Source organism: Sinohyriopsis cumingii, chromosome 5 (assembly GCF_028554795.1).
Source record: "Sinohyriopsis cumingii isolate HCF-2022 chromosome 5, ASM2855479v2, whole genome shotgun sequence".
NCBI lineage: Eukaryota > Metazoa > Mollusca > Bivalvia > Unionida > Unionidae > Sinohyriopsis > Sinohyriopsis cumingii.
In genome coordinates, this window is record NC_142965.1 from 37,311,500 (window position 1) to 37,332,115 (window position 20,616).

Genomic DNA, 20,616 nt, shown 5'->3' on the forward strand with positions numbered 1-20,616 from the left:
CACATAAATATAAACTCTTTCCGTTTCTCAATTATGTGTTGTACGGGGTTTGTAAAAGAAAGAGATTTCGAAAACCTTTGGTGTGGTTTCAGAAACAATGTACAAGATATCTCTCTGGCGGTAAAAGAGTTTCGCAAAATATCGATTAGTAAAATACGAGGGAATAGTGTTGATTTTAATGGCCTCGTGGATGGATTTATACAGATTTCCCGTCTAGAGTCTGGAGACTGATAATTATTATAGAACGCTAAGTTAGTTCAGGTACCTGTCAGAATGCAATGTCTTCAGTTTAATATTTTATTTAATTCTTATTTACAATTGTCTGCGCTCAAAAGATTTATTAAGGGAACTCAGTGGTTGGGTACAGATTACGGGACATAGAAAATATGTCAATGCATATTATCGTAAGGGTGTAAAGCATTCCTGCCTCAGAGGAAAATAAAAGCTTAGCTCTTTCAAAACAATAAACCAAAACATCAAAAAGTATCCGGTTGGAAGTATGCATCTTTACTGTAGATCGATATTGTCCTCTTATTTGCGTTCATATAGGGAAAGTCGAACAAAATAACAATGTCTTTCTTCATTTAGCCGATAAAAGAATAATAAATGTCTGTTTGCTTAGCTAGGGGAAAAGACTTGATGCATGGAATTTACTTTCTAAGCTCAGAGAAGGTATTTAAATCTGAAATTTTCTGCACATACGTTCAAGTTTCATCCTTCACCTATAAATATATAAAAAATACGGATAAAAGTGCCTATTCTCAAATGTTTACGAAGTTTTTTAAGTCATGTTCATTTCATTATAAACTGAACATTTGTATGCACTAACTTTTCCGTAAAAGCACTTATCATAAATAATTAAATTGTCTGTAAAGGGTAGATAATTGTATCAGTCTTTTTTAATTATTGCCTTCTCTTTATAGGGTTTAAACAATTGGAAGACAATGTACTCCCTGACATACCATATGCAAGATGCATAAACACGAGATCGTTCCACCGTTGTTTATTAGAAATGGATGAAGAGGAAATTGATCGCCTAGCTGATGACATGCTCTCCCGTTTAAGCATCAACATACATGACCATGATAAAATAAAAGAATGCGCTAGCACTGATGACAAACTAGAATCCTTGCTTACAACAGTGCTGTTACGCAAGCTTGATCCAGACATTGAATTTTCAAACATTTTGAGTCCATCTCTGCAAAAGAAATTTCAAGAAACTGTTAAAAACAGAATAAAGAGCGGTAAGAAATCGAGTAAAGTTGACATCATTTTAATTTCTTCATAGTAAGCTATTTTATTTATGACGTTTTTTTTTGTATCAAAGTGTTCGATTCTGTACAAGCATACTTTGTGTTTCTACAAACAATTATAGAAATTAAATATTTTAAAACTAGTAAACGTGGGTCATATCCAAGCATTGGTTGTAATTATAGATACAATATGTTTCGATGGAAAACTGTAAAAGCATCCAATATAAACTACGTTTTCAACTGTTCATTCCTTCTTTAGAGGAGGAATACAAATAGTTTCATCTCATCTGTGCATAAGGTAATATAAGTTTTAGGTATGGTCCTGCATCTGTTGTGCCTCGTGTTGTCCATCCTCCATCCATCAACAGTTACTTGTTACCACTCTGTAGGCAATATTTCTGATCCGAATTTGATCAAACTTGGAATATCGGCTGATAATCAAATATATCCCAGGTAACTTTGAAAATGAGAGTGATCAATGATGTGATCTTGCTTCTGATTGACAGAGTTTGATCAAACTTGGAAAATATGCTTATATTAGCAAGATCTCTCACAAGTTTGCTAATGAGTGGATATGAGCGTAATAATAAAGTGATATTACATCTGATTGGCGACCTCTCCGGTGACCTAAGTGGTTAGGGCGTCCGCCTCAGATGTGGAAGGTCGCGTGTTGGAACCCCGGCCAAGTCATACCAAAGACTTATAAGAAATGGAACTAACAACTGCCTCGCTTGGCGCTCAGAATTAAGAGGTTAGTGTTAGGTCTGGTCGGCCTGGTGTCAGGATAATGTGACTGGGTGGGGCATGATGCTACACTGCAGACATCGTGGCGATATGACCGAAATATTTTTGAAGCTTTGTTAAAAATCCAGATCTCACACACACATCTGAATGGCTGCGTGATCTTTTTTATCACCATGAAGAATGTATTTATGGTTCAAATTTAACCAAACATGGAAAATAGGCTTATTCTCTCAAGGTCTGGAATGGGTACAATTACGAGTGAGGTCCACGCATACGGTGATCTTCTATCTTAACGGATGAGCGTAAATAGTTTCAGTGGCGTCAATAGAGGGCGCGGACCGCACCGGGTGACACCATCGGTGGGGGGGACACCAAAATGACTGTCTATAAAAAAAATTAAATTGTTGTGTAGATAGGAGGTCCATTCTGGTGACACCACGAGTTACCGCACATGACTGTATAAAATGTTTGAATTTTTGTGAAGGAAGGAGGTCCACGAGGGTGATTTTTGTTCTTGTTGATGTTGTAAGGGTAAGCGCCATTTTTCAGCACAAGATAGGCTATACATGTCGGCCAAAACCCCCTGAAGAACAAGCGACCCACGAGAAGTTACTGGCAAGCTTTCTTACGTACACACGTTAACCGAGCTTAAGACTCGAACCCAAGCAGACAGAGGTGAGATGGCAGTGATTCGGAGCGATGAGCGTTTTAGACCACTCGGCCACTCGGGGCCCTTCCATGCGAGTGATACCATGAGCTACCGCACATGACTGTCTATAAAAGTTTTGAATTTTTGTGCAGGAAGGAGGTCCGTGGGGTTGACACCATGAGTTACCGCACTGGGTGACACCAACCGTAGTGAAGCCACTGAAGAGACCTACATTGTCAAGATCTTAGAATAGAATGAGCATGAGCCAAGTTCACTCGTATTGATGTACTCATCTTAAATATGATTTGCTGAGCTTTTCAGTACTCTAACTATTATATTTCGGATCAGGTTTTGATCAAACTTATCAAGATGTCGGATGAGTATACTTATGAACAAGATCTACGCATATTTTGTAAGCAATATTGTATCAGATTGTCTGAGAAAGATACCACTCTGGGAACTGAATTTTGATAGGATATTACTCCAGCTGATGAAAATATTCTTCGATCATGATCTTGGGCTCTTTATAAGCGACATCTTATCATACCAAAGAGGTGATTTGCATCGGATCGGCGTTACATCTCTGGGGAAGATATTTCTCATCTGCATTCGATAAAACTTGATAAATATGTTTTTCTTACAAAGATCTGAGATACGTTCAGTTATGACTGTGGAATATGCATATTACATATGCCTTTATCTTTGCAAAGACTGTTTATCATGCTATAGTGAAGTATGTATTATTAACATGATAGAAAGGTTGGGAGGTAGTTGATAGAGGGTCGTGTTCTTGCAATATTAGATAAACTTGGTTAGCGTAATTTTCAACTGCTACGTCATGTGCGCTAGATTAACGACATCAGGTGTGCATGGTTCTCTTCTTTATATTTTACTCCATTTGCAAAATTCTAGGTAAGGTTTTGTGCTTAGCAAGTAAAGTGTGCGAGTAAATTACCCTTGAAAGTATCTTACTGAAAGCATCCAATCGGTCATTTGCCTTATTAAACGTAAACTAATATATTAAATACGTTTTTTTAAAAAGCAAACCAGAAACCTCGTGGAAAAGCAACTGTGTCGCAATTAATAAAAGTAGAAATGCTCGTTTTAGCATGACTACATCGAAACCAAACTTCATTCACCGATCATAACTGTTTAATCAAAAGACAATAATGTCTGCTTCATTTCAACTTTTGTTTTGGATATTAGCTGTAAGAAGAACATTTTAAATACTTTCAAATATAACTCTTATCTGGCTCTTTCCTTTTTATTGTTGTTTTGATACACCGTTTGGGACCGCTCCGATGGCCTAGTGGTTAGAGCGTCCGCCTCGGATGCGGGAGGTCGTGGGTTCGATCCCCGGCCGAGTCATACCAGAGACTTAAAAAATGGTACTAACAGCTGCCTCGCTTGGCGTTCAGCATTAAGAGGTTAGTGTTAGGATTGGTCGGCCTGGTGTCAGGATAATGTGACTGGGTGGGACATCATGCTACATGTCTGCGGCATGATGCCCCAGTGCTAGACATCACTATAAACTGCCACATTGCAGACATCGTAGTGATATGACTGAAAATTTTTGAAAGCTACGTTAAAAATCAAAATCACATCACATCACATCACATCACACACCGTTTGGAAATATACATTTAAGTCGTTCATTATTTAACTTAACATATAACACATTGGAATAACAAACAGGGACGTTCTAAGCGATCTTCTGGTACGTTTCCTTAAACACACACACACACACACACACACACACACACACACACACACATATATATATATATATATATATATATATATATATATATATATATATATATATATATATATATCAAGAAAGAGACAATAAGTTGTCTACACTAAGTCTAAATAGCTTACTTTTGCCAATTTAGTAGTAATAAATAAATTAGATTATATGTTCACACTCATTAGGTCTTTTAATTTTATTTGTTTTGCATTTTGTTAATATCCAATGCATTGCCCATTTTGTTTTCATCCACAATTAATAAATCATCTTGAATGGCGAGCTTTCGTAACCTCCATGACAACACAGCGGTCTATAAGGATATCTCATATTTTCTTGGTTATTTTTATAGACATATCAAGCATTGCCACAGGATACATTGCAGTGGTGTCGTTAACATAAGCAGAAAGGTTTCGCTATGTTGATTCATTCCATATACAGACAAATGCAAAATATGGCACAAAAGCATATAATACAATTGAGACTGGCGGTCCTCATGGTTCATAATAAAGTCCCATCATTTGTTTAAGCCAGCGTCAATGAATAAAGCACCACACTGTTCGATGAATGTATTAGTCCTTAAATTCTGTATTGGGTGCAAATTTCTAAAGTTTGAATGTTTGGTTTGAAACTTCGGCAGACAGACCGATATATAGGTATTAAATTGGAAAAGCTGTCAAATTCCTCAATGTTTTTCTTAATACAAATGGTATGTATTGAAACGTCGTTTTCTCCCACTATTATTGTGAACGGAATGAACATTTTACTGACATGCAAAGTTAAGCTTATACCTCTGTCTTATTACAATAACTGAATCTCTCTTTTGCAATGGATCAGTCGCATACTACTCCTAATCCGGATAGTTCCCAAACACGCACTTAGTTGGATGCACATAAATAACGGATGTATATAAAGGCCTATTTCCGTTTATTATACATCATTCAACCTCAGTTGCAACCAAATTCGGATATAACTTATGATTTTTGTAAGGGGACCCATGTGATATGTTATATCCGTAGATATCTCTCTCTATCTATTGTTACATTGATTTGCTATAAATATGTTAAAATAGTTTTACAATTCTGTTTCTGAACATGTTTTTCGTTTTCACAGAGGCTTCGACGGCAGAGGACAAGACAAGATCTGTATTTGAGGACATTATCGCTCATTTTTGACATAAGCCTTAAACTGACAAAGAAGATGATTTTTGATACGTTCATCAGGCAGTGCAAATGGTGAAAAGGTGTGTATCTAAAGAATATTTTATAGCATGTGATAAAATTGTAGTAAATGAAAATAACCAGCAATTTGATGTGTGCAGTATCAATCGATAACAGTCTAGTGTATGGATAGCACAGTTCCACTGACATATTGTGAGACGGATTATTGTTCACAGAAGAGTCAAGATTCGGTTAAGAAAACAGACTGGAACTGATGCTTTTATGACACTCTTTTTTTTAAAACTCTTATGACCCCTATAAATGGCAAGGTTTGCTTCTTTTACACTTTTACTCTGCAATATACTGTAATATAGAAGATGAACAACGTAGATTTTGCAAAAACGATGTTTTGCTCTGTTAAGCAAAGTTTATAAACTTTGTTCTGTTTGCTCAATTAAACATCAGATCGTGAAGGTCACAAGCTTTTCAAGTTTTAGGTGCAGTAATACATTGTAATGAAAACAAGTTTATTTTTCTTTTAAATAAAGATGATTACATTTATCTTTGGAGTGTATGCCTTCAGTTTTGTATATTTCGGTAAACGTATCTTACATATCATAGTCTGAGGTGTTTCATACAAAATCTAAAGACAAATGATAATTATGATTAAAATTCAAACTGGGATGTTTGTAGTTAAATTACGAATTTCATAGGAAGCAATTCTTAACAGTTTTCTGTTTGTGCAGGTGCTAGTAGAAGTACTTAAATAGCAGTATAGCAGAGTTGTTCATCAAATGTGCTTTTAAAAAATGTAAAGAACAATATGACAAACTAAGACCATTCTATCAGAAGAAATGAAGTCAGGATTTCTTATGAGCACGTACATTATGTGTTAGTCATGCTCACATAACTCGCCCTATTCAAAAGGGATAGACATATCATACATAATAATCTAAAAGTCATCTATTTTGAAAAGTATTATCGAAATAAATAATACATTGTGTGTGGATTCTTCTACATCAGCATTTTCCACATTTTCAGGAAACTAATATGCACAGTAACCTATCTTGTTTCACGACTTATGACAAAAGCATATATTAGCTGTACAATAGTGTCGTACATTTACTATTGAAGTTGTACTTACATGGATATCTGGGCCTTAGGTACATTTAATAGCCTTTCAGTTGACATCAAATTTAATTTAAATAGCTTGCATTTACGTCAACGTTACAATTAAAGGATTATTTTTTTCACTTGCATTGTACTTTCCATACACCACTTCACAGAAAATGTACATTTAATTACACTGGTCTATAATTTTTTAGAAGTCATCTGCTTCAGAGATAACATGTGTTATTTATTATGGATTTTGATGTGCTGAATTCAAATATGACACTTAAAACAACTGCTTGGCTACTGTTTCCATTATATTAAGTTTCTACATTGTACAGATATATATATATATATATATATATATATATATATATATATATATATATATATATATATATATATATATATATTGCGTAGATAGCAGAGGTTTATTCAGAATTTGTAAATCTAGGAATCTAGGTCTTTTCATGTGTTTATGGTTTCCTTACATGATAATATTTCACCTGTTCTGTTTATATAACACTTTAACAAACAGCAAGAGGGTTTTATAAATAAAATTTATTATGAAACAAAAGGTCAATAATTATTATGTATATATAAGTACATTGTTTAGTCCTTATTCAGTGTCTGCTCTGCGCTTCTTGGCTTGTCTCTTGTATCATTAAATGGAGCATCTCTTGTCACTGTCCAGCAATAGTCTGCAAGCATTGATGGGCTCCGTTTGCCCTTATAGCGTTTCTCCATTTTTGCAATGAACAGGTGAAATCGCTGGCCGTGCTCGTCGCTCACTGTTCCGCAGTTCGGTGGAAAAAATTTAGATTAGAGTGCAAAACATGTATCTTTAGTGACGTGCTCGCAACCAAGGCTTTTGTATGCCTTGAGGAGGTTTTCCGACAACTCCCGGCAGTTGTTTGCCTTGTTGTTTCCGAGAAATTTTGTTGCCACTAACTGGAAGGCTTTCCATGCCGTCGTTTCCTTGCCATGCAATGCGCAGTCAAATGCATCATCTCGAAGAAGTTCACTAATCTGAGGACGGACAAATACACCTTCCTTTATCTTAGCTTCACTTAACCTTGGAAATTTTCCACGAAGGTACTCGAAAGATGCTTGTGTTTTATCCATGGCCTTGACAAAGTTCTTCATCAAACCCAGCTTGATGTGCAAGGGTGGTAACAAAGTCTTCCTTGATTCAACAATTGGTGGATGCTGAACACTTTTCATCCCAGAATCCAATGACTGTCGGAGTGGCGAATCTCTCTTGATGTAGTGGGAATCTCTCGCACGACTTTCCCATTTGTAGAGAAATTAGCAGTACTTTGTGTATCCAAAACGAGAGAGCAAGAACCTTCAAATCGCCACAAAGATGCCACTGATGTTGGCCATAGTTGATACACCTCGAAAGTTGTTTCATGTTTTCATTGGTTTCCTTCATATGAACTGCATGACCAATTGGAATTGATGGCAAAACTTTGCCATTATGCAGCAAAACAGATTTAAGGCTCGTCTTCGATGAATCAATGAACAGTCTCCTCTCATCTGGATCATAAACGATGTTGAGGGCTGCGATCAAACCATCAATGCTATTGTAGTCTATAAGATCAACTTCCATGATGAAAAATGGGACAAGATCCTTTTGATGGTCACGGAACATGGAAACCCTAACGTCACCTGCCAGGAGATTCCACTGCTGATGTCTGAAGCCCAACAGCTCTGCCTTACTCTTGGATAGTCCCAAATCCCCGACAACGTTATTTAGTTCACCTTGTATTAGAAGGTGTGCTTCAGAGGAGGAGGATGGGAGAAAATATGGGTCATGTGACATTGATGGTTCAGGACGAGAAGCTTCATCCTCTTTCTCTTGCTCATCTGACTCAAGTGATAATGATTCTGGTGAATCAGGAACCGGCAGTCCTTCTCCGCGTGGTACTGGGCGTATAGATGATGGAATTGCTGTATAATGCACAATCCACTTTTTCTTCTTTGACACACCTTTCCCATCTGGAGGCACCATGCATAAGTAACAATTGCTGATATGATCTATTGGTTCTCCCCAAATCATTGGCACTGCAAAAGGCGTAGATCTTTTTTCTGTTCAATCATTGGCGAAGATTGGTTGCAAAAGTGTTGCAGCATACGTGTGGGTCCACCTCTTGTCCTGATTTCCGATTTTCAGCCAAAATAAAGGTGATAGGCTTTCTTAACCATAGTGGTTATACTGCCCTTTTGTGATGCAAAAGTTACTTCACCACAAACATCTGCATTGTTCACACAAGTAAGAAGTCATCTCTGCTCTTTTTGGCTAAACAGAAATATGTCCCTTTGCAAAATCAAACACTGACAAGTAAGAGAGCAGGACACTGTATGATTTCTAGAGCTGATATAGGGTAATTCGTTCAGCAGAGTGATCTAAGCTTAGGTATGATTGCATGGGATAACATGACGCAATTCAGGTCATGTATGACTCAATATCAGCTTCAGATTGCATCATTCATTGTTTTGCCTAAATGCAAGTACTGTCCAAACCCAGTCAAAGATTTATTAATAGATACCGTCACAGATGTATTTGAGTCATTTCTGGTTTAAGTTGAGATCTCTTCCCTTTATAACTCAATTATCCTCCGAAGTTACCAAGTTAAGGGTCGTATTTACTGACCCAGTATCATATCTTTAAAACTAGAGCCAATCAGCACATTTAAGCATCAACTTCGTTCTCAGTGACCCATTATTAGCAAAGTTTGACTACATTTATTTCCGAAGCATTTTGACTGTAGACCAGTGCTATTATCAGAATGATGGCGATATTGTATGTTGTTATGTATATCTGTATTTTTATTTCAACCTTTGATATATGACTTGCCTGTTTTGTGTGTAAATTTTGTTCAAGACTATAAATTGAAATAATCTTCTATAAAGAAAATAATATGTAATTCATTTTTTGTCCATGGTTATATATTTTATTTTTTTATAGATATTAAGCTATAAATAATCGTTGATAAGTTAAATTTATATTGAACCGTTATGTCCCATTGGATGGGTTAAGTCAGGTGGGTTCTTAGAAGAATTAAATGGGTTAGGTCACGTGAGTAAATATTATGAAATATTAGATTGAGTAATGTCTGTCACGTGGAGTATGTTGTGACATATAGTCGTAATTGACACTTGGATATGTATATAAGGAGAGAACTGTGCAGTTCATTCATTCCAATTTCGGATTCCCATTTTGGAGTCTTATTTCTTATGTTCTTGTTGTAAGACGTCGTCAGACGTATTTACTATAGAATTAAATGATCATGGTTGGATATTTATCCATGTGTTTATGTTCACTTTGTGAGTGATTTAGGTAACAATTTACGCACCGATAAATACCCAACCATGATCATTTAATCCTTATAATTTCAATTTACTTTCTTTCTGTAACAATATCAGCAGATTTAATTAACAGAGCGTTCACTTTTAGCTAGATCGAAGTTTTCTTTCATTAGCCTCTTCACTGCGATAGAATACATAGCCCCATCTTCGTTAGCCAAGGGTGGTAGATTTGTATGTAGTAATATTATAGTAGAGTGTCAGAGCTAGTCATGCCAGTTATCTAATCAGCTTGTTATGATCATTTTATTTTAATATAATGAAAATAGTTAAACCAGGTTATTCTTGTTTTAACATTAGGCTTGCATATGGCAGGTGTTGTTATAGCAATCGTTGTTCTTACTTTCCGCACATTTTGACCATTCAAAAGCAAACTCGTGTCCATATTTAGTGAGATACGTTTCTCGTCAAATGACCCTGACTTTTAATAGCAGCTGCTGGAAGATGTTATCAAAGCGAAATGTAATAATTTCTGAAGATTGGCTTGTAAAGCCGGCCATATGCCTTCTTCGGCAAAAGGGGTGAGTGTTGGAGTGCAGGGAGGTCTGCGCAATTACATTGTTTTAACCTATAATGGACAATTTTAATGGGGTTTTTTTATATTAAAAATTTGATCGGAAATCAGGGGTGGGTGTGGGATTGTTGTTGTTATTAGTATGGTCCAAGGCGTTGATATACATATAACTTCACATACAATGATCTGGAAACAGGAAACCAAAAGTAGTCCGCATAATGTATCGATGGGTAAAATATTCCAGATCAATATCACGTGATCGTTTACATCTAATCAAATTGTACAGAACGGGGTCAATTCATAAAAATTGAAATTATTATTGTGTTTATATATTATTTGAGAGGAAACATTTGTTTGGATAATTTATTGCAATTATAAAGATTTCATTAGACAAAATATTATTCTGGGACTAGGATGAACTATTCAAAGGACTTCTTGACAATGATGTTTTGATACATCAGGACTGTTGGCAGACGATTGCAATCGAAGATCGAAAATTCATTCAGAACATCAGATTATTTTGAACTTGAATAGAATGTTTTTAGGCTTATTTTGGATTCAGTTCATAATGCTGTAAGTTACTCTTAATTTTTGTTTTATAACTTTGATTACTAAATTATCTGTTAACTTGTTGGTTTTTCTTCTTTCTTATACTTAATTTAGGACTACAGTGTCGTAACAATATCTACGTTTGTACCTGTTTCATGTGTAATGAAATGGGATATTATAACTATCTTTCTCATATCCTCATGATATAAAACTCTCATCTTCGCAAATGTAATTAGGAATGAATTTTATTCAATCGTGTGTCATATTACACCCTTGGATAAGAGATAATTGATTCAATAGTTTAGTTAGGTGTGGGATATTAGACATAATCAATGCATTGAATGATGTTCAAGTGTCCTTCAGGCAACAAAATTTAATTTACTCTGAAAGCAGCCAAAATGATCTTACTATAATATTGCAATTATATCAACATCATTATTCAGGCCAAATGTTTTGGGATCAAAATATGAAATTAAGAGCAAATAATTCTGTTTTATTTTTCTAGCTGTCATAATTTGTGGGATACAAAAGAATCGAGTTGAAAGTTATACCTTAATTTAGGAAGAAATAAGTATGAAATAGGGTATGATTTAAATAGTTGGATCTGCTCTCAGAACCTTTGGATTCATATCGCTCTTTTACTGTCAAGACAGGTATGTTCTAGGTCATTGACTTGTTGGTTCGGTACTAGCGAATTTTGGTTCTCTACTTTCATCCCGCTTGAAGATTATATTATCGTATATTCTCACTTATTGTGGAGTTCAACTACAAACTACACAGGCATGTGTCTGCCTTCGCAAAATGCCTTGGCAGTTCTGTGTCAATGCAGTTTGTTAGGAGTAAACATTATAACAATCCGCATTTATCCTGATCTGCAAGCATGATATAATGGTCTCCGTAGTTTGTAAATGAACTCGACTTACAAGCGAGGCAAAATGGCAACACATAGTTATGCTAAAGAATTCACTGCAACAGAGGCGTGTTTTCCAGTATTGTGGTAAAGTATTAGCAATGAGCTGGATACTGAATGTACAGAACCAATCAATTTTAGCAAACGTATTTTATATAAACAAATTACATTACTTTATACTAGAAGAAAACGTTATGTACCAACGAAGTTAGTATTTTATGTAGAAAGTTTTGTCTTAATTCATCTGGTGTATTTTGTCATGTACAGATTTGGCAGTTTGTTTAAACTAAGTTGCATCATGTATTGTCAAAAGTTGGAAGTCTCATTCCAGCCCTATGACACCAAGTTTATAAGCTGAGTTGCTGTTAGATGTATATAGTCTGATTTTAATTTGTAAATTTTAAACATGTTTGCATACTGTGTATATTCTGAGGAATTTTAAAATTCATCATTTTACTGCTATTCATGCCTAATTGACACATAGAATTTTTGAAGTGTATAATTTTGAGCTTGTCCCTGATATCTGGATACATTTGCACATGTACATATCTGGTTCAGATAGCTTATGCAAACGATGCATTACGGCAGAAATTGAATTTGAAGATGCATAGTCTGTTGGACTGCTACAAATATCTTCAGATCATGGACACGTGAATTGTTTTATACCGCTGATACAGAAGACAAATTCGTGATGTATCTTTTCTTGTTTCATTTGCTGTCGCGTTTACAGGACACGCTAAAGTGCTGATGCTATCATACCAGTTTGTGTCAGAGCTATCACTTACAAACTTACGATAAAGATTTTATGCTATTACCACTATTCAGTTTGGATTAAAATTATTTTGATTTAATTCATATAAATTGTTTTGATTCCAAAATACGATAAAATTAATTTGTGACCAAACTACAACTTGTCTCCTTGCTACTGAATATTTTTATCACAATTATCACACAACCAAACTAAATACTACTTCCAATATTGTTACTTAACATACGAATATTGATTTAGATCATCGCATGGCTTTGTTGGTTGTTACTACAAAAGGGCTATTAGAAAAAGTAACATGAAATTCCTAAATGCTACATACAAGATTACATTTACCATATTCACCTAATTGCAATTATTCGTGCGGAGTACTTCAAACTGCCAACTATTTTCACTTTCATTAAATATTAATTTCCTCAAAACCGCACTGTAGGAACATTATCATTTTGAATTGATGTATTTTAAATACGTATGGGCAATCACCCTTTTCTTGTTCTCGCGTTATCCAAATGAGGAGGTATTTAAAGTGGTCTTTATATTTATTTCGACAATGCATACTTCGATTAAGTTAACTGCTTCGTCATTTTTTTTTATATGTTGTGATTACTATGTTTTAAAGTTCTTCTTTTCCGATAACATTTTTGTTTGTAGTTCAATCAACCAACAATTTCCTCTCCCCCTCCAACACCTTAGAAATAGTTGCTGCTGATATGTACCTTTAACTTGAAGCTATCATTTGTAAATGTTATCACTTTACTTTGTGGTCTTCTCTTTCTTATCCTCTATCCATTCATTTTGTGTTTTTGAAAATAGTTATAATTTTCATTAAACACACAGACACAGACACACTCGCACAGACACACACATACATACACACAGACAGACAGACAGACAGACACACACACACACACACACATATATATATAGTGAAATAATCTAGAGACAATCACAAATACCATTTATTATATAGTTATAAAGGATATATCTTTACAATATACCAATTATTTAAAATTTTATACAATATTATACAATGCCTTGGCATTAATGCCATTGTGATACAACGTATGTAACCTATGAATCCAGTAACTTTCTTTAATTAGTCTGCTTATCTCTCCATGCACAGTATCGATTGGCATGAAAGCAAAATCACTTTTATTAAAATGTATTAAAAGAATAGAGGAGAACTGAAGTTCCATACAATGTTTTATATGAAAGCGATGGTTATAGATTAACTTAGAAACTTGTTGAAGTGTCCAACATATTGCAAGTTACATTTTTTCCAGGTTATCAAAAAAGTACAAACTTGTCTGGGTTTGTATATTTATGTATCTCTCTCTCTCCCTCTCTCTGTGTGTGTGTATATATATATATATATATATATATATATATATATATATATATATATATATATATATATTGTTTATAGCTCTCCCTTTTTAGGATATCTTAGTTTATTGTGATCATTTGTTTGATTATGGAAAGTCAAGTCGGTGCTGGGGATATAACCCTCAGACCGAAATAGTTAGCCAGTTACATGGGGCAAACGTCACGGAGTTAAGTGCTAGTGAGACTTCATGATGTCATGGTTTACTTTTGGTGAATTCAGGTCAGAATCACATGAGTGTCCCTGTCGTTCAGTAGTCCCTATTAAGATCTAATTGGGTGAATTGATGGTGTGACTCCAGGTGCAGTATTTATGACTGGAGACTGGCAAATCATACAGTGGAATAAACGAGAAGGGACTGTTCCGTCATCGGCAGGCGCACTTATTTGTAGCTGTGGTGGTAAATATAGTGTAGAGTTACAGGCGAAATGTGGCTTAAAATCATGACTCTTTTAGCCTAAGGTGGCGTAGTAAAAACAAGTTCCCTATATTAAATGGTTGAGTTGTATAGTTGTGAAATACTGGCGAAAGTTAATGAAGAGAAACCATGCAGTTGTGCGGCTGACAGACAATTGGGAAGTTGTGAGATCTATGTTCTTGTAATAATTAGAGAAAAATTAGTTAGGGATTGGACATTTTAGACTTTCCTGTTTACAACAGTAGCTGTATGGAAGTCTTTAGAATCAAACGAAACATATGACTTCTAGCGGGATTCTCGCCATGGTTTGACATTGCTCGGTCAAGAAACCCCTTTGGTTGTTGCTATATATATATATATATATATATATATATATATATATATATATATATATATATATATATATATACACAAATAGATTAATGCATCTCATTATAGTTGTTTGAGGACCAATAAATAGTGTTTGTACCAATAAGAACTGTCTGTGTGAAAGTATTTACTATATACCTAGTGAAATAGTATTGAAATTATGAAAATAATCAACTTTTGTATATCAAACGTAAAACAAAAATGATACAGCTTCAGTAAAAAAAATTGAAATGATATTTCTGTAACTTAAGCTCTTTTTCCGGCTCTCAAGTTTTTCGTGCTTTGCGAAAACGAAAATATTTTCAGTAGAATTGTAATTTCTGTTCTGATGTGTTGTGGGGGAGTACTCCTGTCTTTACAGATGGAGCTGTCTTCGAAAAAGCTTTAGTGTCATACTTTAGTGATGGATAGATTATGACAATCTGGCATCCAATGAAAGAAGGTGAATTCACATAATTTAGTTTTGATATAATTTTGTCATATGTATGTTTATTGTTCCAATAAGTAATTTATGTCTCTGATTTGTTAGTAATATTTGATAATAATAATAATATCATTATTATTTTCTTTATTTCTTGTCTGTGTATTTGCTATGTTCCCTTGAAAGTTTCAATTATTAAATAGTTGTTTTAATATTTTGAATTTGTTTTTATGAAAGAAAATTGACAAAAATTGCATCAGGAGTTTAAATAAAGAGTATCAGAAAATAAGCAGTTACAGTATACCCAAGCCAACATTTAACCAATTGTTCACTGATGTCAAATAGTGTCCAATTTCTATGAAAACTGAATCAGAATTGGCAATTAAATCAAAGAAATTATCATCCCCCATATTTGCGCGTGAAAGCAAAACATCAATTACACAAAGTTTTGTCACAAAACACATTCTTTTGTACCTTAAGCTCGGCCCGCACTTCCTATGCACCTGCAATCATCAATAACTTCAAGAAGATCAGTCAGTTTCAAATATGTCTTGGTAAATATTTTTCTTGCGTTTTATGTGGAACATAAAATGTATTCAGGGAAACTTGGATTAAAGGTTAAAACAGAAGCAAGTTCAGTTGCACTCAGAGCATCAATTGACAATGGCACCTGGTATAAACAATATACGCGAGACCATGTTGAATCCGTTATGATATTGTTTTCTTTGTTTACAAAGTCAAGAAACAACATGTTTAACCAAAAGTCATTTTGCCGATTATGGAATCCTCCGTAAGTATATTTACAGAAAACAGATGCCGTGATATTTTCAGCAATAAAATAAGTTATGTTAACTGCGAAATATCCAAGTATATTATTAAGAAAAAATGGAGATGTTAAGAAGGCTTTCTTAGTAGGGAGCGGAGTGCAATGAATTTGGAAGTTTTTCTTCATTTAAAAGAAATGTTTTATATATCAAATTATTATGGTACATAAATACATGTATGCATCCAGTTTCGGAACTATAGATAACTGAAATAAGAGTATACTGAATAGTTCGTGTATATGTATGGGTACTATTATTTTTGATTTATGATATAATTTACTACGGAATAAAATACAGTTTACTCATTTTCAAGGATTATTTGTTCCTGTTTAATAAAATTATACCAAAAAGCTGCGAGAAGAAAATATTGTATTTGTGTTTTGCTTCACAAATTCAGATATTTATAGGTTACTGCATTTGAATTGGAAAATATGAACGAGTTTTTCTGAAAAATATTGCATGACCTTGAGGAAAGCAGTATTTTTCAGACGAAAACGAGCTTATATTTCCCCATACAAATACAATAACCTTTTTATTATCTGCTCATTTTGTTTTACTACCTAAGGCTTAATAATAAACTACATTAAAAGAACAATGGACATAGCCCCGCCCAGCGACCTTTGAACTGCATGGCTTACCAGGCGCTCAGTCACTTATTTAAAAAAAAGAAATCCCATTTCGCTCTATCTAAAATTGAAATATTAAGTCATAATATGAATTACTCCGCCAATGAATGAAGTTGTCAGTTGGTCATGAATGGAGGGATACAGTTTTTCTGTCAATCCAGCTAAATTCTGATTATCTACTTCTGGATATTTTCCGCACTAGGTACATGTGGCTTGAGGGACTGGCTTTGACAACAAGCTGCATAACTCTTTCTATTCTGCCATTGATAGTTTGGAATCGTAAGCTGGAAAATATGAAAGTCTTTTAATTTAAATTCTCAAGAAGGTGCTAGATTAAACATTTTTTTTTTTTGTGAACAACGAATTCCTTTAGTTTATTCTCCTAAGGTTTCAAACGTAGTCTACATTATAGGCCTACATAGTACATTACCTTTCCAAGCTGTGGATCAGAATTTGGAAACTACGTAATTCTTATTAGCAGCTCATTACGTCAAAATGTTTATGTGCGATCATTTCACGCGTAAGCTCCTGCACATTGGGCAGAATGAAGAAAATTTGACTGGAATGCTATTTAGTCCCGCCAGCACCCTTACCTCCCATTACTTCTCTGAAATACACCACTACGGTAAATTCACAAAAAGTCAAATTATGAGGATAATTGCAAGTATTATAAGACACAAATTAGTATATGCGAGCAATGGCTAAATGCAGGGATTTCGAAATAGCGTCATTAACTGGTGGATAATTTGATTGAAAATGGAGAAAGGTGAAATGGGCGAATATATGAAAACATAGAGACTGTCGGGCCATTGTACACTAGTTCCACGTGATTTTATGGCGTATCATCGGGTGAAGGCAACTTTTTTCTATGTATTCTATAAATATAATGATCAAGCAGTAGATCCATTTATCTAAGCTCGTTCATCGCTCAGTTAGTCAATTATTTGATATATTCATAAAAGGTAGCAGACTAAATAGATAACAATTATAAAGGATTTATGATATGTTCCAAGTATCTCACAGCAAAACTGGTCGGAATTACCTCTTGTATAGACACATATTATGGTAATTCCGACCATATCTTTGTTTGGAAATATTGGGAATATGAATAATCGGACACATATTTATATTTAGATTGCATAGACACAACTCTCCGCTTTAAGAATGATCAATTATATATTATATCAGGGAAGATTAGTACCAACCAAAACCTTCCTTGATCCAACATTAAATCGTCCCCTTTGAGAGCGTTTCCAGAATAGTTTTAGAGTTCTCGCGATACCCATGATCACCAGTGCAACAGCTCAGCTAACAAACAGGCTCTGCTGGTTTTTGTTGCTGTTTTCTTTTTTTTTTTAAACATGTTAATACGCGTGGGATACTTGCTGCCTCTGCGTTGATATTAAGACTATGAAAGTGGACGGAATTACGCAGGTGATTGGAATTACATCTATATACCTTAGATGTATTAGTACACCTGTATCAGTTAGCCCCCACCATCTTCCAACATATTAGTGTGTAACCCGTCGAATTGAAAACAGGATACATCCGTACTGAATGTCGCCTAATTCGCCAAGAGATCCTTGTCGATGATGTTGGCATGTTTATGATTCCATCAAAACAGTATAGACTGAACTGTTGTGGATTTATTTACCAGCATATCTGCTGCACGTTATTTAGATCACAGTAACAGAATAATGGTATACCCATTACGTATAATATAAAGAGAACAATGTGCCCGACAATATTAGACGGTTTACGTTTTCTTAGATCGGAGATAACAAGTGCAAGCATTGTTTATATGTTTCTATTTCTTGAAGCAAATAATACTTCGTTATTTGCTTTTCTTTCAAAGCTTCGTACAAGAAAGGTTAACTCTCATAGGAGAATGATGTACCCAGCACGCATTACGTTACAAAAACAGTTTAACCGACAATATTAAATTATGTTATATCATTGAAGAGAAAAGTTCATATAATAGGTTAATGTTTTGCAAATACCAGAAGAAAAAAAACATATCATGCGTAGGTTGTGTCAAATTGTGTTGTGAAAATGATATAACACATTTAGGATGGAAAGCGTATATGTATTATTTTGGAAACAAAACTAAATGAAACTTCTCATTCACGTTGATATTCTAATGCTTTCAGGTTCACAATCGTTCAATCAGAATATTAATTACAATGACAGATAAGGAGATAAATCGTAATTAACATAATATATAGAAGATATCTACATTTTGTGAGTACATAGTAGTGTATTGTCACGAGTGGCGAAGTCACGAGTGATAATACAATGTGAATCCACTTCAGGTAATCATAGGAAATGTTTCATTTTCACAAACACACACACCGGCCAACGCAGACCAACCCATACACAAGGTGATCAAAACATTTGCACTTTTTTTAGAACCTCCTATATTTTTTGTTTATTTATCGATTTTTCAGTGTTTTTAATGCCATATTTCATTTGAAACCTTGCATTTCGTTATCAAAAAAAGTTCATTATCATTTCATGAATACACTTAAAACAATGTATGCTAATCTGAAATCATGTGCTAATACACCAACCAGTTTAACATATTATTTCTCCTACCAGAGTTGTGTTCTTAGTCCAATTTTGTTCTTCTTCTTCATTAATGATTTTATTGAAGCAGTACGTAAAATGTCCTCATGGCATTTTTATAAATGAAAACAGAATATACTGATCTTATGCCGATAGTGAAGCAAACTGTGCTGAAACAGTGATTTTATTGGGAGGAAAATATACATTCCAAAACAATTTCTCACAATTCATGTATCAATCTAGATAAAATGAAATGAATTATTTTTAGAAATGGTGGAATGTTGAGAGGGAATGAAAAACAGCATTTGTTTTAGAGGCGATTTGATCTAATGTGTCTCTTTGTATAAATATATGGTTTTAGGTTGTATCCCCAAACTGATATGGAGCACAGCCAAATAAATATACATTGATTGCACAGGCTCAGAAATATAGTGAATCTATATTTAGATACATTTGGTTGCTTTAGTAATTTTTATACTTTTAGACTTTTCGCTACATCGGTTTAACCAAGTTTCTATTACAGTTCATAGGTCTGGGGCTGCGAATATTTAGATTTAATACAAAAGTTTAACACAAGTTTTTGTAAACGATACCTAAATCTCTCACTTACAACAAATATTGCTGATGCAATTGGAGAATGTGGAAGATACCTACTATGTGTTACCTACGAAATACGGTGTATTAAATTTTGGCTACGTTTTAGTTCATATGGTATTCTTATAAATATCATCTAATATTAAAGGATCTTGAAGGAAAAAATCATATTCCATGGGCAATACGCGTGAATAATTTTTCCTGTATTCATATGAGTTTGATTTTGGATGGATTGAGCAAAGTTTTGGAGATATTAATTTGTCCATCAAGATATTTCGTCAAAGAGTTAGAGATTGTGTGATACAAAAATGGCATGTTGAACTTACGGGTGTAACGCCAGAAAGCTACAGATGTTTTCAAAGTTTTGTTAAATCTCGAAAAGTTTTAATCTATGGGACTTCTATTAAAACGTACATTTTAATGTTCCGGTCATCTTTTAGCTATGGAGACCAATATACATCATGGTATTGATATATCTGATAGAATTTGCCCACATTATGAAAGAATGAACATCATTTTTCTAACAATGTAATATATACAGGTATCTCAGAGAAAGGTATTTTACAAAAAGATGGCCTAAAATAGAATATTCATAAAAAAATTTAAATCTTAATCCAAGTAGCTTGACTAGTCTAGCTACTTGT

The 20,616-nt window shown here is 34.3% G+C and overlaps 1 protein-coding gene across 1 annotated transcript in view; it reads left to right on the plus strand.

Annotated features, from left to right (window-relative positions):
- The window catches only part of LOC149798953 (uncharacterized), a 71,584-nt gene extending 64,598 nt beyond the window's left edge, over positions 1-6,986 (plus strand). The window contains exons 10-11 of the mRNA XM_089957872.1: positions 924-1,244; positions 5,507-6,986. Of these exons, the coding sequence (XP_089813998.1) occupies positions 924-1,244; positions 5,507-5,568 (383 nt within the window). The 3' untranslated portion in view covers positions 5,569-6,986. The remainder of the gene's footprint in view (positions 1-923; positions 1,245-5,506) is intronic.
- The last annotated feature ends 13,630 nt before the right edge of the window (positions 6,987-20,616 follow it).